The sequence below is a fragment of the Cyanistes caeruleus genome, chromosome 2 (genome assembly GCF_971803275.1).
Source record: "Cyanistes caeruleus chromosome 2, bCyaCae1.hap1.1, whole genome shotgun sequence".
Classification (NCBI taxonomy): Eukaryota; Metazoa; Chordata; class Aves; order Passeriformes; family Paridae; genus Cyanistes; species Cyanistes caeruleus.
This window is the reverse complement of record NC_141702.1, coordinates 18,174,864-18,200,073: the sequence shown is the minus strand read 5'-3', so window position 1 is coordinate 18,200,073 and position 25,210 is coordinate 18,174,864. Positions and strand designations below refer to the sequence as shown.

The 25,210-nt window shown below is 36.8% G+C and overlaps 2 protein-coding genes and 1 long non-coding RNA gene across 4 annotated transcripts in view; 2 read left to right on the top strand and 1 right to left on the bottom strand.

The window, feature by feature from the left end:
• Positions 1 to 6,338, bottom strand: part of EIPR1 (EARP complex and GARP complex interacting protein 1) — a 75,393-nt gene extending 69,055 nt beyond the window's left edge. Inside the window, exon 1 of one of the 2 annotated variants that reach the window (XM_023922556.2) lies at positions 6,165 to 6,338. In XM_023922556.2, coding sequence (XP_023778324.1) covers positions 6,165 to 6,206 — 42 coding nt within the window. In that variant the 5' untranslated portion in view covers positions 6,207 to 6,338. The remainder of the gene's footprint in view (positions 1 to 6,164) is intronic. The other variant, XM_086875932.1, reaches the window with a different exon arrangement.
• LOC147654646 (uncharacterized) overlaps positions 1 to 25,210 on the top strand; it is an 837,032-nt gene that overhangs the window by 121,657 nt on the left and 690,165 nt on the right. The gene's annotated exons all lie outside the window — the stretch shown is intronic.
• TRAPPC12 (trafficking protein particle complex subunit 12) overlaps positions 6,331 to 25,210 on the top strand; it is a 50,424-nt gene continuing 31,544 nt past the window's right edge. Inside the window, exons 1-5 of the mRNA XM_086875931.1 lie at positions 6,331 to 6,380; positions 7,254 to 8,464; positions 11,522 to 11,638; positions 18,818 to 18,931; positions 19,738 to 19,876. Coding sequence (XP_086732057.1) covers positions 7,259 to 8,464; positions 11,522 to 11,638; positions 18,818 to 18,931; positions 19,738 to 19,876 — 1,576 coding nt within the window. The 5' untranslated portion in view covers positions 6,331 to 6,380; positions 7,254 to 7,258. The remainder of the gene's footprint in view (positions 6,381 to 7,253; positions 8,465 to 11,521; positions 11,639 to 18,817; positions 18,932 to 19,737; positions 19,877 to 25,210) is intronic.

The window sequence follows — 25,210 nt, the reverse complement described above, 5'->3', positions numbered from 1 at the left end:
CAGGTTGCAAATTGAATCTTTCATAAAGCATATTACCTTAAGACTGCAGATCATAGATAGACAATAGGAAAAAAAGTGTAGTAAAATGAATATTGATTAATCTAAACCAATGTAAATTATTATTTTTCGAAGTCTACACTCATAGAACATAGACCTGTATATAGTCCAAAAAGAGTTTACTGCTGGGCTCATGTGGAAAGGGACTTTTCACATGGGCACACAAAGATAGCACAAAGGAAAATGGCCTTAAACTGAAGGAAGGCAGGTTTAGATTGGCTATTAAAAAAAAAAAAAAACTCTCTACTGTGAGAGGGATACTGAACAGGTTGCCCAGAGAGGTTGTGGACTCCCCATCCCAGGAGTTCAAGACCCAGCTGGATGGAACTCTGAATGGTCTGATAGAAGGTGTCCCTGCCCATGGCAGGGAGGGGTTGGAACTGGAGGATCTTTAGGGTCTGTTCCAACCCAAACAATTTTATGATTCTACCCAAGGTATTAAACTGTTACTTACTGACTAAAAAAACTGCCATAATGCTTAGAAAATAACCAGAATATACATCTGAAAGACACAAGCAGCAAGGAAACAAGTAATCCTTACACATGCTGTCAACATCTCGCCTGATAGTGCTAGACAATGCAACAATCCATGCAATTACATAATTTTGTTTTTAAAGAAGGCCTAACTCCAGGAGAAAAATATTAGCAAGCAATTGTAAACCACATGTTTTTGGCAACATGTCCAAATTTCACATTTATCAATAGCCTGTGAGGAAACTTGCATAGTTCATAGCTAGCTAACAGGACAAGAAATGAATTGCAAATCCACTACGATAAATGAACATAAAGAGGATTTTTTAAATCCTACAACACAAGCATGACAGACAGCAGTATCAAGATAAAGCAAAGAAACAATCATCATTGTAGCAGAATGCAGGTAAGACTAACTGGAGACTGGGCATCACGTCTATGCCTACACTATGCTCAGTGTGCTGCTGGGCAAAAGTCACCTTCTACCTTGCCCTTGACAATTTAGGCCACCTGCAGAATAATAGAAACCTTAGATAAAAAGAAATGGAATAGAGTCTATTGTACCTGACAACACAAAGAGATGATCCAGAAGAACACAATGACAAACCTCAAAATGGTAAAGAAGTTTGGTTTAAACTAAGTGCATTATGGAACTGCAATGCACTGATTCTCTACACTTTGTTCATAAATTTCTTCTGAAAAACTTTCACTCCTCAACATCTTTTGAAATATGAGCCAAATGCACAAAGTTTTGGGTTGGTTTTTTGCCTTTTTGCTTGGTTTATTTGACTGTTATTATTTAGATCATTAATAGACAAACAAAAAAGTACTTGTTCAATACATATGCTGATGCATTGCACTAGTTTGGTATTAGCAAACAAGAAAACAGACCCCATTGTGTGAATATTTGTATTACATTTAATACAAACAAAAAATATTCTGCAAACCAGGCATCATTTGAAATTTATACAATCAATCTGTACTAACAAACCATGAACTTCCAATGCAAAATGTAAGGATACAGTATTTGGCTTGCAGTCCCTAAATCTGAATTTAAAGTTATTTGACCATCTGTTTATGCTGAAAACCAGAACTAGTGTACTGCTACTTGGGGTGAGGAGCTGGATTTGCTGCCTCCTCCAGACAAGCCCCAGGCTGCTAATGTCATGAATGTTATTTTTGCCTTCTGGCACAATTTCAATTTTCAAGTACACTTTGATTTTTACATAGGTAAGACAGCCTTGTTTCTCCCACCACAGTAGGAGACTCTCGCAGTGACTCTAACAAGCTGCAGTGCCTATCAGTGAAAAGGCTGGCAGCACACATGCCCAGATGACCTTCAATACTCTCAGACAGTTGCTTTCCTCAAGTCTTTCACAGCACAAGAATTCCCACCACTGACGTATTTAGTGCACTGACCCCATTCCAAAGATTGGCAGATTCTGTAAATCCTCACAGCAACGAATGCAATCCACACACAAAGACCTGCATAGCGCAATCATCCTTAGAAAATTCATTCATTTGTCATGAAGTTAACTATCATGTAAAAGGTCCTTCAAGTTCACCTAACTGTATCTTATATTGTCATTATTCTGTACCATACCTAATATTAGGAAGATCCTACTAATTGCTTAAGGGTCCTAAAAAAATACTTTCCAACTGTTCCACTTCATGCATTATGAAGATCATTGGGGGATTAGTTAAGAGAGCTTTGCCACTTAGCTACTTTTGTTCCTCTAGTAACACTTTAAACCACAAAGGTTTAAAATACACAGGATTGGCACTCATGAGGCAAGTAATCTTAGAGAAAAAAGAGAACTGACACAAAAGCTAGGAATTTTAGTAAGACATTATTATGCAGTTTCTTAAACTGATTCAATTTTCAAAGTAAATCTTCCAAAGACATTGCTAATGCTGGACCAAAATTATTAAATATGTTCTGCTTAGACCACTCTCTCCGAACCCACAGGAGACTACAAAAGCTTCATCTAGGGAAGAGAACACCACTGCCAACAGGAGCTATAGGCTCTGCATTCCCATACTGGGAACAGAGCCGAGTCTGAAAGCCAGCACAACTTTCCCTGGATAGCTCACAAGCAACACGCATTTTCCAGGGAAGACCCCTTATACCACTTCTAGTAAAACCTGGTTTTTACTCCATTACAGGTAAGTCAGTTGAACTATTCTCAATAAATACTGATGACAATAGGTGTATGCACATTGGTCACAAGTCTTCTATAATCTATTTCAGTAGGTATTTTGCTTTACGTTTCTTACACTAAGAAAACACATTTGGCTTTAGGGAAATTAAGTTTCATCTTATTTCTGCAAGCAGGCAAAATCAAGTGTCTGTTCAGATTCATAAAATGTGTTAACTAATAGACAACACAAAATTGGCCAAATACTGCTTATTCAGGAAGTATGACAACCACAAGGCAGAACACTAACTCCATTGAAGCATCAGTGCACTTTTCTCAAGCCTGCTTCAGCCAGACCCTATCTCAGGGTACTGCTGGAGCCGCCCAGGGGCAGTACAGCCCTGTGCTCAGCCAGGCAGCTTTCTGCTGTCCTTGCCTCTTGCTCATTGTCCTTCTCCCCCACATGTTTATGTACTTTTGACATACAGTAGGAGTATCCAGCATGCTGAAATTCAGCTCAGTGTTGTACATCCCCAAAAATCCATTAAGTGTGCCAAACACACACTCCAAAATGATCACTCTCTGGCATAAGTCATGTAAGTCATGTTTCTCTTTCCTCATCTCATGATGCTGGCTGGCTTCTGCATGCTTTTAAGCAAGCAAGATGTAGGCTGGAGCCAAACGCCTATCCCAGAAAGCACATTTCCCCAGTGCTCATTTCCAGGGCTATAAATGTTATCCAGTCAACCTTAAATGAAGGCAAACGTGGTGTTTTGGGATGTTCAGTGGTGCTTTCACACCTGCTCAAAACACCACTGTTTAAACCCAATGTCATGGGGTAGCTTTATTGCTACATGCGGAAAACTGCAACTCCCTGAAAATGAAAGCAAATTCAACATGGACTAGACATACCATGTATTTCAGGCTAGAGAGTGAAGCCCAGGTCAACTCTACACGGGACATGAACAACATAATTTCACTGACAAAAAATCAGCACTTAGCGATATTCTTAGACCTCATTCATCACATTCTTATAGTTGAGGATATCATTCCTACCAAGATTCCTTTTAGAAGAACCACCTTGGTACTGAAATGTTCTGCAGCTGCTCCTGTTGCTTTGTATTCATCATCATGAGCCACAGTCGCATTACTCAGTACCTTAATTCAAGCAGTATCGCACGTTTTCATTCACCACCCACTGTAATCTTCTCATTTTCTGCAGTCGGACAACCAGAACAATTATGGTTAAATTGTCTTTTTAAAAGTCACAAAAAGAGGCATACACCCTAAAATTCACACATAATATGCATGTCTGTACAATGTTCATATCACTCACAGACACACCCAAGAAATTAAAAAAGAGAAGAATACATTCTTCTCTTTTTTAATTGGTTACTTTATGTATGCCAATACATCAGAACACATTCTGTACATAGAAATGAACAGAAACCAAGCAGAAATAATTTTAAGTTAGTTGGTGAATAGCACCTAGGAGGAATTAACTTTATGTTCCTATAAACATGGCCACATTAGATCAGATGAAAAGCACATCTACACGACTACACTTTCTCCATCAGTGGCCAAAGACGGACTTTTACTGACTGCTGGAGCCCAAACATAAGAAGCAAAGCCAAGATTTTTAAAACTTGGCTGAAAAATTAGTCTGAAGAGATGCTTCCAGCCAAAAAGCAGTAATTGTGTTGATACAGCTAACCATTATTATTCAGCAACACATAAGAAACTATGTTTAAAAAAAAATAATAATCTTTCTTATTAGATCTGGAGATGGAAGTTGGAAAAAACAAGATCAGTTTTAGTTTTAAGTTTCTATATTAGTGTCTCCATTTTCAAAAAGAACAGAGATGCAATTTGTTTTAAAGCCACACTGGGAGTTAATGGAGATCAGCAACAAAGCCCTCATCTCTACGCTCCCTGACTTATGTATAAATCATCTCTTCTTTCCTCACTATCTCCCTAAGATCTGTATTAACAGTAATTTCCTTTTATTATAGCCACTTTATTAATCCTTTTTCTTTATTCTCCTGACAGACAACTCAAACAAGTTACATACTTCACAGGAGAGAAAAAGTCTGTAGGAGACATATGGTATGGAAGGGGGCCGGATACCAGGTCCATGGAGGTCACAGACAACACACACTAGCTTGCCCAAATTCCTGAAAGATGGATTATATGTAACTGAATATAAATGAACTATGAACTTTAGGCTATATGAACAGGATATATATTCTCTTCTGCAAAAGAGAGTTAAGTATAAGTTTCATTAATTTTGAAGTACAAGTTACAGCCATCTCAAGCCAATCACGAAATACTATCCTACAAAGCAGACAGCATACTGTCAGATTTGATCAGATTTAAGTAGATTCAACATTTAGTGCAGATGAATTCCTACACACAAGAGGAAAACCAGACAAATACAAAATTTGCTAATGAAAGCCATTGGTATAGTCAGGACTTCAGAGCACACTACTTAGTAAAGAGAACATTTGTTACAAAGAACCTTTATATATTACTTTTCATAAACACTTTAGCAAAGGTGCCAAAGGGAAAAAAAAAAAAAAAGGGCATGTGTAGATACTTATATTACTACATCTACTGTAGAATGAATTGCTTTTTTCTTCTGCAGGTATTACTGCTATAATGGCCAGTGATGATAAGCCAGCCGCTGCCAAAAACAACACATAACAGCCCTTAGGTAAAGGAAGTAAAGCTCTTAGGAAGAGGAAGAATGAATTAGGGTCCCTCTCATTCTGCTTTCCCAGAACTTACAGAAACCTCATTAAACACAACACCCGTGTTCCTCTAAGAACGTGATCAATAAGTGCCTAAGTTAGACATTTCTTAATAAAACATACCCATCACATAAAATACTGATGTGATGGGTAGGTTTGTCCCATGAGACAAATGCACATACATAGACCTCACAGGGAGATCCCACAAAGTTCACGCAATTTTACGGTAGGGTATAACCAATTAAAATTCGTAATTTATTTGAAACAGTTTCATGCTCTCTCCTCAGAAAAGCAACTATTTTTTTTTTATTTTTTTTTATTTTTTTTTTCTGACAAGGCAGAATCAAGGATGCCTTTGACAGTACTTTCGTGCCACTCCAGCGCCAGACAAAGCCTTTCCTGAGGCGGAGCAGGGAGCGGTGACCGGGCAGGAGCCCCCCGGGCACCATGGGGAGAAGGAGCCTGGCCGGGCCCCGCAGCCGCCCCGCACACAGCGCCTTTTGGAGCGCGGAACGACTCCCGGCCGCCGTCCAGCCACCCTTAAACACCCCAAGGCGGCTGCCAAAAGCCACCACAACCCGGCGGTGCCCGTGGTGCCCCCGGTCCCGGCTCGGGGAAGAGAGGACGCCGGTTTCCCCCGGGAGGGCTCTCCTTTACCCCATTACACACAGCAAACCCCGCGGCCAGCGCCTTCTCGGAGGCAGGTCCGGCACCTGCCAGCCTTCCCTTAACCCTCCCTCTCGCTCACCTGGAACTCCAGCCCGTAAATCACCGGCGCGTCGTCCTCCATCGCGACCCTCCAGCCCAGGCAGGCACCCCCCCGTCGCTTCCGATTCTTTCTGACCCTCGGCGCGGCCCGTCGTCCGCCGCTTCCGGGAGCTGCGCGCGCGCAGCCCCGCCCGGCCCGGCCCGGGCGCAGGCGCTGTGCGGGGGGAGCGGCGCCGAACGCGGCGGCGGCGCGGAGGTGACGGGACGGGAGGGGACGGAATGGAATGGACTGGAATGAAATGAAACTAAATGAAATGAAATTAAATTAGATGGAGTGGAGTAGAACGGTCGCGCGGCGTGAGGGGTGTCCGGGTGGTTACTGGGGCGGCCTCGGGCAGTGCCAGGAGGAGGCCGTGAGAGCGGCCGGGCCCACCCCCGCCGCGGGGTGTCTGGCCCGGGGGACCTGCGGTGGCGCCGGAGGCAGCGGCGAGCCCGGCCCGAGTCGGCGGGGAATCGCAAGCGGCGCTGTCGCCGCCGAGCGCTCTTCCTGCTTAGCCGGCCCGTGCTCGGCTCGGCTGTACTGGTGATAATAGCCTTGAGCCCACGCTTCCCTTTGCTGAAAGCGGGGCTTAGCGGGTCTTTGCGACCAGAAAAGCAAATGTTGAGACACTGGAACAGGTTGGCCGGGGAAGTTGGGGAGGTCCCAAACCTGGAGGAGTTAACAGCCAGGTTGGATGGGGCACTGAGCAACCTGGTCTAGTGTAAGGTGTTCCTGCCCATGTTAGGGGGTTTGGAATCAGATGATCTTTTAAGATCCCTTTCCAAACCAAACCATTCTTTGATACGACTCTGATATTGTTCCGTGTATTTTTAGTGGGAGGCGTTTGGTCTTCAATCTCAATAGTTTTACGACTTGCAGAAAAGATAAAGTAAAGATATTTAAAGAATTAGTTCTGTGATTAGATGTTACATGAAAAATGTCAAAGGGAAGATGTGAAATAGTGAAATTACTGTGTTTTTAAAGCAAGGATTTCACTATTTGTATGGTACTTAGGAGTTTCACTGTGACACCTGAAAAATATACAAGTAATAAAACTAGTTCTTGTTTTGGTGGGGCCTTCTTTTCCAGATACTATGGAGAATAATGAAAGCAGTGCTAAGGATGCAAAGAGCACCTCAGATGAAGGTGACAGCAGAGACATAGTTCAGCAGAAAACTGAGGAAGAAAGCATCTTCCATGAGGAAACCATTGATCTTGGTGGAGATGAATTTGAGTCTGAAGGGAATGAAACTGTATCAGAGGATTCAAATAATTTTGTAGATAAACTTAATGAGCAAATGATGGAGAGTGTCATTATTTCAGATTCTCCAAACAATAGTGAAGATGACACAGGTGAACTTGGTTGTCTTCAGGAGATTGTAGACCAAATGGAAGCTAAAGATAATCAAAAAACACAAACAGAAGTGGATAAAGAAGAGTTTTTAAGTAATGAGAGTGAAACTGAACATGAAGAAACTCCTAAAGACATTTCTGAGATTGGAACAGATGATCAGGCATCTTTAAAGGAAGAATCAATTCAGGAAGCAGTGAAGGAGGAACCAAAGTTGGGAAACAACATTCCTGTTGAAACAAAACCAAATAATATTGATGAAAGCATGCCTGGGGACCAAATATTGTCACCCAGTACTACCAAACCATCTTCTGAGGCTGAGCCTATTCCTGTGTGCACCATCTTCAGCCAAGCAAACAATGCTAGTTCACAGCCACAGTTGTTCCTGCCAGATGGTTTTGAGCCTCAGATGGTGAAATCTCCCAGTTTTAGTAGTATAATAGAGACTCCAGTGAAGTCTAATCCACAGGTGGTTCAACCAAGTCCTAGTCTAAGCAAATTCTTCGGTGACACTGTTAACACTAATACTTTAGCTTCTGATTTTTTCGATTCATTTACCACATCTAATTTTATTTCTGTTAGTAATCCAAATGCAAGCTCTTCAGTTCCAGAGCAAATGTCCTCTCTTTCTAATGGTGGAGATGGTTCTTCATCCAACTCTACTTTCCCTGTGCAAAATGGGAGACCTGAAGCAGGTGGTCCACCATCATCTCTAGAAATAACTCAATCCCCCAAGCCATTCTCACAGATCCAAGCTGTTTTTGCTGGGAGTGATGACCCGTTTGCCACAGCTTTAAATATGAGTGAACTAGATAGAAGAAATGATGCTTGGATTCCTAGTGAGGAGACAAGAAATGTTCTCATTTCAGTTGCCACACAACAATACAGCGCTGTGTTCATAGATAAAGAGAATCTCACCATGCCTGGATTAAAATTCGATAATATCCAGGTAAGAGTCTATTACTGTACCTTCCTCTATGATTATATTTTAGAAATACTGTAGAAGAGCTGTCCAGTAATCTGTATATTATACTGCTTCATATTGTTGCTGATGGTCACCTTGTGTGTATTGCTTCAATCCTAATTAAAAAATGCAGTGTCACTGCTGCCTTGTACAGGAAGAGGCTAAATCCAGGTCTCATTTACTCATAGTGACATTTATTTGCTACATTGAAAACCAGTGTTGACAGTTGCAGTAGAAGCCAAAGCTGTTTGTATTTTCAAGTACGTTATTTCTGGTCCTCTGAGTTAGTAAGATATAATACTCACATTTGGAATATATACACACCCTCTAAGCTGTGCTAGAGTCTAACAGCAGGCAGCTTTGTTTGTGGAATTCCCTGTTGTGATCGAGTGGGAAATAATTTCACTTATGTTCACAGTGGTCTCAACAATGTTAACACTGAGTGAAATGGCATCATTTCTATCTTCCCTAAGCAATGGAAAGGTATAACCTCTAAGAAAGATTGAGTGCTATAGCAAGCTGCTGGGAGGGATAACTCCAAAATTAAAAGAAAAAGACTAGAGGAGATCACAAAGCAAACAACATAGTAGTGAAAAGCAATTTTTAGTCATCTGTCAATTTCTAATGGGTGAAAAGGCATAAGGCATTTTTCTCAGAATTTGGGAAATTTTACATCTATTCAGGATTTGTAATGAAGTAGTTTTATCCTGGCTGCTCAGCCAGGCTAACCATGTTTTGTTTTTTTGATATCTATGCCTCTGGATAATAGAACTGTTGTGTAGATAGATGGTATTGAGGGTTTGGATACTTTAAACCTTAATTATGCATAACAAAGACCATCAGTCAATAGGCAGATACAAGCAGAGAGCAGTCTGCAGTAACTTCCCAATCTGCGGGAGCTATCAGAAGAGTTTCTGGAGTGAATCAGGTCCAGACGTCTAGATGAATTATCTGAAAAATCTTGGGTTCTGTCACAAGCAATGAATACCAGTTTAGATATATGCCACACTGCTGTTGCTTCTTGGGTGTACTTTATCTTAAAACATTAGTGTGTTATCACAGAGCTAAATAATTAGAGTGAAACACTGTAACAGGAAGCTGTTCCTCCTCCTGTTGTGCCCAAAATGTCCCTTAGACCTTGAGTAATTCTAGTGTGTACTCTTTCTCTCCTGACAGCTAATCAGTTAGACAGATGGAGTGATCTGTTCTGAAATCTCCAAGGGTGATGGTCTCTTTTTTTGCAATATTTTTTTTTTTTCAGTAGTTCTCTTTGACCTTCCTCAGCCCAGTCAGGGATTAAAGGCTTGTTTCTCCTGATTATTCCCTAAATCTAGTCATGTGCAAATATGCAGATAAACCATTTAGTACATAATTGAAGAGAAGATGTTTGACAATGTCCATGTGATGTATTTCTACAAAAGACCTGATGTAAAATCATCAATGGAGTTAAAGGAAATACTACTGCTTTCTTCATTGTTTATAATTTATAAGTGTCTCTTAGACATGTCCACAGGGACAAGTTTTGAAGTGCTTTGTGTTTAGAAAATTTTCCTCACTTTCAGTTACTGGTTTCCATGGCCTGAGTGCATGCCTTGACTGATTTGACATCCCCTATTTTTGTATCATTTTTCCATAGTATTGCAAATTGTGTATTTAACTGAAACTAATTGTAGAGAGCTTGAAATGTCAACTGAAACATTGTGGGAGGTATATTTTCAGTGTTAAAGCAGCTTCCAACAACGGTCTTTACAACTTTTGTATGAATAGTTCGCTAATGCTGAACGTTATTGTAAGATGTTAAACCAAGTTACATGCAGTGGACAGAGAAGTTGGTTGAAAAATGCATTTGCAGTGAGTGAACTCACTGAAGTGTGCTTCAGGGAAGGACTGAAATTTCACGTGACATGTATTGACAAGCTTGGGACTTTATTTTTTTCCCTGCTTGCTCAGAAAGTGTATTATGTCGATAAATAACTCCAAGAAAAATATTCAGTGCTTTTTGGCAATCATTTAAAAAACACTGTATAGTAAAGATCATCTGTACCAGAGTTCTTCAAGTGTCAGAACAAATCTGAGTGCTGCTTTTTATGCTCTTCCCATTATGCCTTTTTTCTTCTGTTGCTGTCTTCTGTCATTGTCCTTTGTTTCATTATATTCATTTGTACTATTTCCTACACCAAAGGACTTTTGGATCCAAAGTTAGGGGGAATTAAAAATTCATCTGTATGTTGTTTTGCACACACTGTCTTTTCTTAATTCTTTGGGCTCTTCTGTCAGAGAGGCAGATATCTTGTTTATTCATAGGGTGATAGGTAAAAAATTTCCATTTTGGAACAGTAGTTCTCATTCCTTAAGAAACTAGACAGAAAACACAAATATATTTCCCATCGCTGTCCATGGGGGAAGTTGAAACACTTAAAGTCAATTGTCTTTGTCATAGCTAAGCTCTACTGTTACTACATGTAGTTCACTCCTTTTTAGGCAAAAAGCTATTGAGCTCAGGCCAGTTTCTCTGACTGATGCCTGCAGCTAGTTCTTTTGAAATTTGATACCCTTGTTGAAGGGTTGCTGTTTACTTTCATTTATGATCGCTCAAAGTTTATTTTCTGTGGATGTTTAAGGCTAATTTACTGTGTGCATGCTTATCTTTGATCAGTAGATTGCACCTTTCAATGTTAACATACATTACAAAAACCTGTAAAACTTTCTGGTTTTTGTAAGATCTTTGAGGAATATTTTATAAGATCTGTGAATGATAATAGTATAAGAGGCAAATAAACCTGAATGTGTCAATGCTAACTGAAACCTATACATGGAAAAAAAATATACAAAATTATGTGGAGTAAATGTAGAAGTTTTCATTCCAATACTATATATACATGTGCAATTATATTTATTTCATATGTAACATACTGGAAAATATGTATTTCTCTAGTGAAATGAACTCCTTTGCTCAGTTTTAATTCTATATTTTATTTTGCTGAAATAATGTTTTCAATAGTCTCATTATCTGTTTTCTTTTTCTGTTCCATGAACACCAAGGGAGATGCAGTAAAAGACCTAATGCTTCGCTTCTTGGGGGAGCAGGCTGCGGTGAAGAGACAAGTTTTAAATGCCAACTCTGTAGAGCAGTCATTTGTAGGCTTGAAACAGCTAATTGTAAGTAACAATCATAGTATATATTTAATATTGTGTTTCTCTCAAGGTAACTGGGGAGTACTGACTGAAGAGAAACTGGAAAAAAAAATCTGAATATTAGTCTATTTCTGATCCTTCAATAGTACTAGGCAAACTACAATAGTCTTTAATGGAAATGACACTGGGGTTTAACTATTTAGATTTAAATCACATAGTATTCACATTTTTTTACATTAAAAGTAAATCACATTTTTTACATGAAAAGTTATCAAAAAATTATTTAAAGTGACTGTGAGTTTTTATGTAATACAATGATTGTAAACAGATTTTAATCATGAGGGGTTTTTTACCTGTGTATATATTTATGTTCTCACCTGTGTGTTTTACAGAAAGACATAAAAGTTGTAAATGGAAAGCCAAACTGGTATGATAATTTCAACTGCCTAATTTTTTACTTCAGTGCAGGAAACTAAAGCAAAGTACTTCCAGAGGAAAGCTTAATTTAATCCTGTCATTAATGTAAATATTTTTGTTCTGAAAAGAGTTTCATCTAGCAGCCTTGTAAACCTTGCCTTGTTCCTTTAACCATTGTGTTCCTGTAGAAAATTCATTATTATTACATGACTGAGCCTTACTTAATCTGACAACATAACAAGATGTTTTGGACTTATTTTATTTTTGAAAAAAATGGATGAAAAATTACTGACAAAAAGTAGTGAGGAATTATTAGGACAGGCTGTATTTAGTATTTAACATCTTTTAATTTAATTGTGTGACTTAACATGTAAAGCTCCAGAAGAGATGACTTTTTTGTTATGTTAGGAATATTCTAGGAGGTCTCAGCAAGCACTGTTAAAGAAATTCAGAGGTAATTTTAGAAACTAAACATGAAAAAACAGATCGTGATCTCCATCCTAGACACATGTTTTTCTGTTTATCTCAATGTTTTGTTTGACTTGAGAGGGAAAAAAATCTTATGCAAAAGTCTTGTACCCATCAGTGTCTTAAGTAGGAAAAGCTTTTTTCTCACACTTATTTTCCATCTTCCAGAAGAGAATTTTTGATGTGTGGAAAATGCTTATCTATTTATCCTGGTAGTGGTGTCTATGCAAGATGTTCTTCTATGTTGCAGACCATCTTGTACCTTAATTACAAGGCTGCTGCTGATAAGGTTTTTGCTTTGAGCATGCTCTTAAGCTTCAGAAGAGTAGTGTTAAAGCTTTTAGGCCCAAGGCAGTAAAGCTAGGAGGCAATCTGCAGCTATAGGATTTTTTGTTAGTTAGGGTACTTATGGCTACTTGTGTTACTTACATTTTTTTTTAGAAAAAATTGTCTGTTTTAGAAGGGTAGGGTTTTTTTATAAAATAGAAACCACTTGGGTAGAAATCAGAATGGTCGTTGGTTTTCAAGGCTTTCAATCATTAGGTGTTGGTTGGTTTATGGTTGGTTGGTTGGATGTAAAATAACTTTCTCAGTTTTCATTTGTAGAACTCGTTTCTTTTTATGATGAGAATTAGTTGGTTGTTTTTTGTACCCTTGCAAACATTGCATTTCTTCTTAAGTCTAAATGTAGAAAATTTATTTCTGGTTGACTATAGTCTTTAAATAGACTTTAGACTTAAAAACATTAAAATCCTATGCTAGATGATATTAACTAAAAATATATACTTTTTACATTTGTAATAGGCCAGAATGACATGCAATAAGTATTCTATTACTAGTCACAAGTTTTAATTTGTTTATGAGTGAATTCCTAACCAAATATGTTCAGTGAATAAATCTTTTAATTCAAAGGACAACTTAGAGGCAATATTTATATTAGGATCTAGTTAAAAAATAGTGAGTATTGGGAATATTGCTGTGCAGTTTCCATAAAATTAAGGGTTTTTTCCTTAGCTGTTTATTTGATATCCTTTGCACTACACATGAAGAAAAGAATTTTTTTTCACCCAATTCAATCCCTTGCAGCAACTTAGAAGAGTGTATTTTGAATATGTCTGCAGTGAGAAGAGAAATGTTTAGAATTAGGATAAGTTTCACCTTCAGACTTATACCAATTATTTATGTGTTTACCTGTGAATTGTTGTCTGAATTCTTAAGTTAATACAGACCTAATAGTACAGTCCCTGATCACAAGCTAAATTTAGATGGGTTTCCATCAAGAAGTCCCAACAATTATCACATGCTGTAGGAGGACACTACTGGCAGCTGAAACCAAAAGTGAATGTTTAGTCCTGTTATAAAGAAATTTGTTTGAATAGAATTCTCAGATGATCTTGGGCAAACTCCATTGTATTATGGGAAAAAAATAAAAAAAAGGAAAAAATTAAGAACAGTATTCTAAACCTTTCTGCTTCAAAGGAAACTGCTTCCTTAGAATCTGGTTACTGTTTTGATCCTGCGTGGATGGAAAAATATGCTCACCAGTATACCAGATCTTCAAACTACATGTCTTCAGCTGCAATTCTGAAGGTTCTCTATTCTACTGTATGATTAATTCTATTAGTTAATTTAGCTGTTTTAATAAATGCAGATATAGTGCTGCTACTGTCAAAGGCTATTCCAGACATTCATTCATTTGGTTGTTAATCAAAGGCATTCTAATCAGTCCTCCCTCAAAATCTTTTTTTCTAATCAAAGCTAAAGTTGTTTACAATAATTAGTGTTTTAGTCTTATCCTGCATTTTAAGTCTTTTTTTTTTCCTTATTATTTGCTTTTTCTCCCCTGCTACTTTGTGTGAATAGACAGCTGTGGCATTTCAACTTCTCAGATTTTCTTTCTAAAGGAAAGAAAAACCCTTCTCTAGCCATCTCATCGTGGATGCCTTCATAATCATCCTCAGATCTCTGCTCAGACTCTCTTTCAGTTGAAGCTAATGTCATTTTGTTATCACTGCTCAGAACTCAGCACATTACATTGTAAATTACACTACTTGCCTTGTGTTTTACCTTTTCTATTGTTCTGATATTGTAAATCATCTGATGATGCCTGTTTAGTGATGCGGTCCTTACATATTGACAGTACCACCTCCTAGGTTACATCTACAAAGGAAGATACCACCTTTTTTAACCAGGACCACAAAAGTTCTAGGGTGCTTTCTCGAGTAGTATTCCTCACATTCCTATAAAAAGTTCCAGTAAAAAACAGTTAAGTAAAAGCACTTCAGTGGGTAAGATGCAATTAGTGCTTGCAGCAAAGAGTGTTGGAGACTGATGTCCTTTTGGGAGGATCATAGCTCAGTCTGCAAAAGCTTCCTCAAGTACAATTAATTCTCAGAAAACAATATTTATCACAAAGTTTGTACGCTGAACTTCCAAAGGTGCACCTTTTCTGATGAGGTCATCAACAGTAGCATCATATCTAAGACAAATAGTTTTTCATCAGGACCTGAACTCAAGTGGTTAAACTTCGCTAACAAAATTGTTCCGCATCAATTTGGTCTCTAGATGATTTGAATGAGATTTTTGCCAGTAAGCCAAAGATGATTTATTGAATAGCAGTGTTTTCACATTTTCAGTTTCTTCTATGGGACGGGCAGCAGTGAATTGGAAATGCTCTACTGGTAGCAAAACAGTGCAGAGGTGGTATAGGTGAATTAGTTTTACAGCTTTAGGGCTCTAAAGAGATATGGGCCTGGAATAGTTCTGCACAATAATTCTGTAATAACTTGTGAGTAGAGTTTTGTATCTATACTGGATAAGATTTTCTATTTTTTGACTGAAAACAGAAGATCTGTGCTTTCAATTTCTAAAAGTTTTTATCAATCTGGCATAGGAACAAGCATTTACATCTAGAGCAAATAAATGAAATCAAGATCTTCTCGTCACCCTGTTGCTTTGTTTTACAGCAGAAAATACAAGATACAAGCTACAATTATGTTAGTTCTTGTTATTCCATATTTTAGACTAATTTTTTTACTCTGATTTGAACAAATAGCACAATCTTGCTTATCAGGCCCTTCTGATGTTTTCAGTTGTAAGGTGCCTGCAGCCAGAGTCAGTCTTTCTTAGTTATCATACTTTAAAAAAGACTAATGTATCTTGCCACTATAAATACATGTTTCCTCAAAATATGGAATAATTTCTTCAAGCTGCTAGACCAAGAAAGGGTTACTGGCTACATTTTCTTAACTGATGTGTAAGTGCTCTACCAATGTAATTTACAGGGGAGAAGCATGTCATAGCTAGTGGAGGAGGACATTTTAATCACTTTAATGGTGTTACATGTAGAGTTAATGACTCCCTTTGAGTCTATTTTTAAAAAGTCATATACTGTTACTTTTGCACAGGAATAATGTTGTGCTTTTACATATATTTTCAAATATAACCAACTTGGATACAGTGGTATAACATACATATTCACTTTAATAAGTTATAAATTATCCTTAAAAATAGGGGAGGGGATTGTTCTTTTGTTTCTAAATCAGTGAGCAGTTTCCTACATTTTTATAGCTGATTTGAGAGAAGGTGGGAGTAGCACAAACTAAATGTGTGCTTTTGTGAAGAGGTTGCATTTCTGTAGTAGGATATGACTCTTTCTCAGTTAAAATTTCAGTGGTTTTCCTGAGAGATTGAATAATGTTATAGATTGTCTTTGTGTATCAGAGGAGTTCCCTTTTCATCATTGAACACATTTTCTGTAGATTTCCAGTCTGTGTGCCTGTCTTTGCTTGACAGAAGAATTGCATTTGAAATCTGTTTTACTATGCAGTTTCCCTGTCTGTATGTAAACCTCCCCCAGGATTTCTGGGTTTTTTTGAAGAACAGAGACGTTCTGCAAGGAGTGATGCATTGTCTGTTGTGTAGCTGATCTGCTTGGCCTAGCTTTGACATGTGCACAGCAGTTGGTACTGAGATGGTTTGGAGTTTTAATTTTTTCTGATGTGTATAGATTTTAAAAAATCCTTTCACTAGATAAACATCTAGTCTAATAGTATTTAGAAAGTACAGAAATCATGGAATATGGTGGCTTTCATTAAAAGACATACAGCTCCATATATTTTGAGGGGAGTGGAAAGATGGTAATAGCATCGTATGGAGGGAAGTTCTCTTCTTTCAGGCTTCTCCTGTGTTAGTGAACTATTTAGTAATAATATTAGGTTGACAGTATTTTTTTCTCAGAGAAATGTGTGTTTTCACACAATTACAGCTAGACAACCATATCCTGATCATCACAGAATAATTATTTTTGTTGTTGAGAATGTTCCTCAGTATTTTTTATGCTGTATCTGAAGCTATAGTGTCCATATTTACTTTGAGTCTCTACTTAGGCCTTAGAAACAAAATTCCGGTATAAGGGACCTGGATTTTTAGAACTGTATGATTGTAGACCATAGGAAGCATGAAAATGACCTGCAGGGTTTTGAGGGATGTTTGAAATGGATAAAGATTTCTGGTGGACTGGTAACTCTTAAGTCTGGTACAATTTGCCTGAGCCAATAATGTGTCCAGTTAATGCCAAATCAAGTTGTCCTGGCAGCAGCCTTCTAGTAAGCTTCCAGAGAGAATTATGCTCCATGACCAGCAGGCAGGTCTAATTTTGAAATCATTGCAAATAATATGTTTCATTTTCCAGCAACAGCTGTTTTCACAATAATTGTCAGACTTGCTTCTCTTGGCTATCTTGTTCAATAAAGTATTTTTTGTCCATGCCTGAAATAAAATTTAAAAGACTGTAGCAGCTAAGATGGTCATAAATGATCCATTATTATTTTTTGATCCTAACTGTCATTTGGGAAGAAAAAGTTGAACAGTTTGAGTCTGTGTTTGCTCCTGTTGTAATGATAGTAAGAATCAGTTTGTCTCCAGAACAGGAATTAATTCAGTATGTGCAGTATCTTTCTGCTTTTCTAAGTTGATACTGTTGATGTTGAAGGATGTTGTAATGCATTACCAATTCCTGCTCTTCCATAAGAACGTAGGTGGCTCAAAGTCTGCCATGCTGTTTCATGGTCTTGCTGTCAGCCAGCTTTTGCATTTCCAGTGGAACTCAACTTACTAACTGGCATTTGACAATGCAGAAAGGAGAGGCGAGGTGGATGGTGAATGGTGATCTCTGTAGTGGCCTGTTTGCAGCCTGGGTAGCTGCAAAATGTAGGGCAGAAGGTAGGAAGACACTTCAGTTGTTACTACTGGTTTTTCAATGTAACTGTTTGCTGTATCGATACATTTTCTAAAACATTGGAGAGAAATTAATAAAATACCAATTCAAGATTAGTATCTGAACTTTGCAAGCATCAATATAAATGTATTTTATTCTTTTACATTTCATCAAACAACATGATTATTTTGTTTTACAGTTATATTATTTTATGTATTAAGAAACCATTTGGAAAAAATATTACTTTAAGGAATAATTTATATTTATGTTAGAATGACCTGCTGGATATATGTCTCTTTTAAAAACTCCTCTGTATAATAGAAAAGTGTGATGGCTTAAAACTTGTAAATCTGTGTTTTAAGTTTTTGGTTTGCTGCATCAGACTATGCAAGGAAACATTATTGGGATATTTCTGTTGAAAAACTGATTAACAGTGTGAGATTTTGATTTGCCTAATTAGGAATGTTTTTTTCTATTAATAAAAAAAAGAGTATTTTGAAATTAGTCATGGGGTGGAAATTCAGATGTTTATGTTTTATAGGTGAAACAGTCGTTCTATATTTATTTATATTTATGGATTGTGTTCTTCCTTGTTCTTTGTTTTTGATTAATAGGAATTTTGTATCCTGGACAATGCTACAAGTTTATTTGCATTAAGTGGACTGTACTAGGGGTTATAATCTGAGATACTGAAGTCACTAAGATACGAATAGGCATTGAATATTTTATGACTGTAAAGTAACTTGGATATTATTGATAATATATGGCTGACAATTTTTTTGTCCTTTTTTTAGGAGAAAACACATTTGTGAATATTATAGTATATTCGTTTATATAATCAAACATGATATAGCTTTAAGTTTAGAATTCCATATTATATATTCTTTTGTTTTAGTGATTTGGTTATATTAATACTTGATTTCCCTTTTTGCCTAATTAGACGTGCTGCTTTGACAAATGACATTCTACTTATCACTGGCCAGCTCTCCTGACCTTGTTGTTATTACTGATGGGTACATGTTGCTGCTTCAGGCAAAGTAAGCAGTTGTGCATTTAAGGGACTTCATTTATTTTGCTACTTTCTCTTTTCTTCTTCCCAGAGTAGTAAAAACTGGAGGGCAGCAGTTGACTTGTGTGGGCGACTTCTAGCTGCACATGGTCAAGGCTATAAAAAAAGTGGACTACCTGCTAGCCATACAACAGATTCTTTACAGGTATGTTTAAAGGTATGCCCTTGTCACAATATTCATAGCAGCTTTTTTTTTAACACGATCAAACTCCTTTTTCTAATTGTAACATAGAAACTGTGGTTATTTAGCTATTTTAGCAAATCATCTTTTTCTGTTTGCTTATGTAAAGTAGGCATTAATTTAAAAAAAGTTTAGTATTTTTAAGGAAAATTGAATCTCAATTCTATGTTTTTAAAGGTTTTTAGTAAAATGGAATATGTTTTGCTGTTTTGAAAGACTCAATCTGCTAGGGTTCATGGGACTATCTAGATTGTGAACGTTATAGTAAGGTTCCACATGTTAGAAATGAATTTAATGTTGCTTAAAAGATAAGAATCCAAATTAATAAAATATTGCAAGTGATTCAGATGTGACCAGATATGAACTCAGGTTTTTGACCCTAGTGATTATAAAGCTTATGGAGTTTCCCCAAAAGATTTTAAGAATACCATAAAGTTGGAAAAGCAGTTAAAAAAACAGATTGATAATTTGTACATGCTAACTCATTTCAAAGAGAGATGTTCTAATTTTGAAGCAGACTAGTTTTTAAGCTTCGTCTTTGAAATCTTAGTACCTTTACAAACAATTAAGCATTGGTCCTCTGAGTTTTGTTTTAATGATTTGATGAAAAGTACTGTGTAAAAGAGCAGGTAAATATGAATCCTGATTCTTTTCAGTAACAGGGAAACTCAGCTTTTATCAGGAAAAGTTGAAATTGTACTGGATGTGGCTCTTAATTGAAGCTAGTAACAGACCTTGTCTTTCCCTTTTTCTTATGTATTAATTTTTAGCTGTGGTTTGTGAGACTAGCACTGCTGGTAAAACTGAATCTGTTCCAAAATGCAGAAATGGAATTTGAACCATTTGGAAATTTAGACCAGCCTGATCTTTATTATGAATATTACCCTAATGTATACCCTGGACGTAAAGGTAAAACACTTGATTTATGAAATGCTTTTATTTTTTCCATTTTTATCATTCATTCTAAAATATTGGTTGGATTCAGGGGGGTTTTAAGCGTAAAGCATTGGATAGCTTTGAATTATGTTGGTTTTGGTTTGTTGTTTTTTTCCCAGAAGAACATGATTGATTATTACATTAAGTATTGTTCACATTATGGAGGTAGTGATAAAAAGTAACAACAGGTAGGCAGTGTATTTCATGATGCTGCTGCAGAGGAGTGTTTTTACAAATAAATGTAATATTTTAGTTCTATGATTCTGAAATTAAAAACTACCAAACTTGAATAGTTCATATAGTTCATTTTACCCAAAAATAGGCTTGAAAGATGATGAGAGAGTTTGTGGAAATAGACTCTATGAGCTTTTTCCTCTTCAGTTCATCCAGATAGTATCACTATGCTGTTTTTAACATTTGCATGCCCATATGCTACTGCAGGTGTTATTTTCTGGTTTCTAGGATTAAAAGAAAAAAACCCTAAATTTAGAACTAAGTTAATATTACTCCTTTATTGAAACATGGTTAAAGGTAGTATTATTTGCTAAATAATTGAAAGTAAGTAAAAACCAGAGATTTACTATGTATCTCATTATTGAAGAGAACAAAAATGACACCAGCTTCAATTCTTTTTAAGCAGTTTGTCTCAAGTTACAAATGCACTACTTCCCACTGCTCCAAATAGCTCATAGATTAACCACATAGTTCCATTGCTCAGGATATTCTAGTTCTCCAGAAGTCTGGGTTTGAAAAATTGCTATTTTTAAGAGCAATTTTGCTCTTGTTCAGGCTATTTTGAAATTTTATTTTTTCTAAATCTGTTATTTAGAAAAGAATAATTCTCTGATGCAAGTACACTGTTGAGTGTTCTTAATGTTCTTTGGCTTTTGTATTTGAACCACAGTGTGTAACAAAACATTTGTAAGAAGCAGTTGTTACAGGCAGTTCCGCTCTGAAAAATTGCAGTCCAGTTTACATGAGATGCTGGTAGCCCTGATGGGGTAACCTAGAAAGAGAGGAGATTTTAAGGTTGCTGAGGAAGGGAAGTTGGTGTCACAGAGTTCATGATTTTGTGCAGATCACTTTGTTTAGTGATACAAAAGATTAGTTGCAGCCCTGCAAGACCAATGTGTACTGCCTAGAGCAACTCCCTCTTATGTTCAACTCCATTGTCCTTCGGGTAATCACAGGCAATCCACTGGGAAAGAACTGTGTCATTTGGAAGAGTGAAAGAGGTCTTGGTCATCAGGTTGGACAGCTTTTTGGATCTTAGGGCTGGTATTCATATGATGCTACAGCAATAGTAGTGTTCTGCAGGCCATATGTATGTCTCCACATCTTTTTCAATATTAATAATAAACTATTTTGTCTAAGAAAAATCCTTGCAGGTCATGTCAGTATTGGAGGCACTTGAATGCTCGTGCCACAGGTGATACAGAGGGCAGCAGTTCAGGACAGTCTGGCCAGGCCTTGAAATCAGTCACCTGTCCTGGGACTGGGCTTTGGATCCTGGAGCAATCACTCAACCACTGTGGCTATTTCATACAAGTTAGGAGGATATTGATGGTAAAAAAAGAAGAGCTTAAGGAAGATAGTCTGTTCCATAATTATATGCTTCAGTTAATTTTTAACAGTTGAACATACCAACTGGGATCATAGTCTGATCATTTGTAAGGAAAATAGGATCAAGGTTGGATGGAGCTGACCTGCTAGTTGTAGATATCTCATATACATCCAACATGATTATGATGTGGGACCAGCTATCCAACATTCTGTACATAGTTTTGAGGAGAGAGAAATGCCATTTGCAGGGATGTGGAAGAACACAAACAGTTATTTTTTTGTCTAGTGTTAAATTATGCTATGCTGGATTATGGATAAAGAAATTTAGTATACATACCTTGTTAACCAGCTAATTTAAATAATAAAATACAGATAAATCATTCCTATATTTTGGTTGAAGTATATTAGTATGAATATACAATCCACTGCTTTTTGGCAATTTTGTGTATCATTTTGCGGTGTAATAAGCATAAAAGAAAAGGGCTTAATTTCAACATTTTAATTTTGATTCATGGTATATAAATGGACTAAGCACTTAAAAGCCAATTTAAGAAGTGAGAGTATAGATATAAATAATGTACCCATTAATTGTAATACAGATAATATTTTGCATATTTCTTTTTATTCTAAATAGTCATAATAAAAAATGTAGTACATTAGGAAGTTTTCTGGGTTTTATGTGTGAAGTAGAGAGAGTTCAAAACTTACAGCAGGGAGAACAGCCCTTCATCCATTAATCTCTGAGAAGTCTGTCTCAAAGAATTTAAGTTACAAGTAATTGTATGAAAAGTGAAAGATGCTTTTCCATTAATTTAATTTAACATGGCCAACATAGTCCTCTTAATTTCCTCTGAATCTCACCTAAAGCTGTTTTCAGCAGTGCTGCTAATCTCCATTTCCTCTTCATATTTTGTATGGAATTTGCAGCCATGGTATGCATTGATCCCATTATTGTTGTCTTTATCATGTAAGGCTGTAAGATCTAGTTCTTCTGGAATCTTCCTCTCCTGGCTTCTGTGGGCTCTTTGTTCAGTCATTTCCATTGCCCATAGGAGTGCAGCCTCTCAGGATGTTGATTCTGCCAGGATCCTTGTGTTGGCCAGTGGGATTGGCTAAGGTACTCATAGATCATTCCTGATTGATAAGAAGCAGAGAACAAACTGTTCTCATTTTCTAGCAAAATCTTAAAATTCCTTACTTACAGATTTATTTATTTTAAATTCATCTGCGTAAAGAAACTATAAAGTCATATTTTTACATATAATTATTTTCCTTCATAATAGGTAGGGCAAGAACCCTATTTCAGATTGCTTCTTGCACATCTTCATTGTACTGTGTGGGATATATGAGGCTGAATTTTTGTCATCTATTCTCCATGACAGATGGATTTCAGGAATTTGTTTAAGAGGTTTTAATTTTATATTTATGCAGTCTGACCCACTTCTATTCATACCATTTGTGTCTGTGTTCCTTGTGATACATAATAAACTCTCATATGATAGCTTGCCTAACCTGAGACAGGTAAGGCCTTACCTTTGCATTGGTAATGCCTATGTGTTTCTGAGCCTGTGAGAGCCAACAATTAAAATGGAACATTAAAATGCTATTTCATTCTTTTATGAGGTAATTTGGTCTTGTTTCTGGTTAATAGAGCAGTAAGTTCCAGAAAAGTTAATGCTACTGAAATCAGTCTTTTAAAGCTACAAAACTCATGAATAATTTATTTTGTATTGCAGAGGGGGAAGAAAATAAGCAATGTGTAAGTAAAAATTGAACTTCTGCTCCCCTGACCAGAAGCTTATGTAACATGGGGTGGAGTTCCTTTTCCCCTTTTCATTCTCCTTGTGATGATGCAGCATCATCTGTACTCCTCTATATGAAATAATTGGGTGGGAAGGTCCTAAATAAGGAATATGGCATTAAATATCTAGTTGCATGTGTTCTAGAAACATACTTCATAGTGTATTCCTTCCCTTGAGCTCTGGTTTCAGTACCAGCACAAGGTTTTTAAAAGTTTGTCCGTGCTGGGACTAGGTAGACACTAGCGTGTACTGCAATAGGATGGCACTTCTTGATGGATAGTGATAGTTGGAAAAAATAACATAAATAATATATATACAGTGTATTTTTTTCTCTATATATAAAACTGTGATTCTAGATATCACAGCTGCTTTAGCATTTTTCACTAGTGATACTTCTGTGATGTTACTAACATCCACTGTGTTTACAATTTTTATCAGAAATATCTGAAAAAAAATTATAGAAGAAAATAGTGTGAGATTTCATTTCTAATGTATCCTTAGTTACTCAAGCACTGGTCTTAATTTGTTTCTTTTATTCTGTTTCGAAATTCAGTCGTTCTAAAGGAATCATACCATACATGGTCTAGAAATGTCACTAACCCATGTTGTTAACAAGTTTTCAGCACTGATGTCTAAGGTGAACTGTAATAATTGTTACTACATTTTGTAAGCTTATAAAATAGCACAATTTGTGGTGAGAGACTTGTTTTATGTCCATTGATACAGGGAAACTGTGCTAGCTATGAAAACACTTATCCAAAGTATTTCTCTAATATCCACAAAAGACATTTTACAGGCATCTCAACTGTGTATAGTGCTGATGACTAAATACAGTTGTAAGGTCTACCTAAAGCCTGGTCCTGTTTCTGAATGTCAGCCTATGCCATAAGTAAGGACAGACTTGGATTGGAGAAATTATCTGTTTTATGTGATGCCTCTACAGTGATGTTTGGCCATTTTGAGTTTACTGTCTTCCTTTCTTTTTCTCTTCTACTTGTCTATGTGAGGCAGGCTGGCTGAAGCTCCCCTTTTTAAAATTTAATGGGTCTGATGATGCTATAAATCATCATTTTTTTCACCTTCATCAGATTTAGTTAGTGGGATAATTGTGGCAGAATATGAAGTGTTGTGGGGAAAAAAGATTTAAAATAAATGACTGTTTTTACATTGATGACTTCCTTTAGTTTCTCTACCTATCACAAAGATAAGTGAAGAAATGCACAGACTAAAGAAATTATATCTTAGAGTGTTCCTCTTTATTAATAAATTTTGCAGGAAAACAGAAGAAAAATATTCCACTTCATTGCTACATGTGGTGCTGGTTTTTTTCTCATGTGTTACCACAAATACTGCCTGAAGTTAACACTCCCCATGTAAGACTGATGCAGTCTTGGCAGTTGCTCAGGAAAATTCTTCATTCAAGCTCATGTTGGCAGTAAAAAACATATTAAAACCTCTAGTGGAACTGTTCTGTTGCTTCAGAGCTACTGTCTACCTGTAAAATCAGCTAATACAGCTTAAATAAATACCATTCAAAAGTTGTGGTTCCAGTTGGTTATTCAGCTATTCAGACATGCAAATAGAATTTTTTCTGAAATTATACTGATATTTTAATTAAGAAATGTATGTATAATCTAAGGAGGTAGAGTACTGCTAAAATACTTAATTGTATTGTATCACAAGGCTACATAGTCTCATTGTAGACAGTGCCAGCTTTACATAGCATTCTTACTACTATGAGCAACAAATTTCTAAAGGCTGCCTTATTACAGTTACTGCTAGGTAAGATTTAGGGTGATCTCTTTGCTGCAGAGCAATTCTTGTAGAGTTTTCCTGCATTCTCTTTTTATTATGTTTGCCTTTCTCCAATGCAAATAACTCTAAATTACTTGAAAAAGTATTTTTGAAACTTTTTAAAACCAGATCATGATTCAGAGTTTCT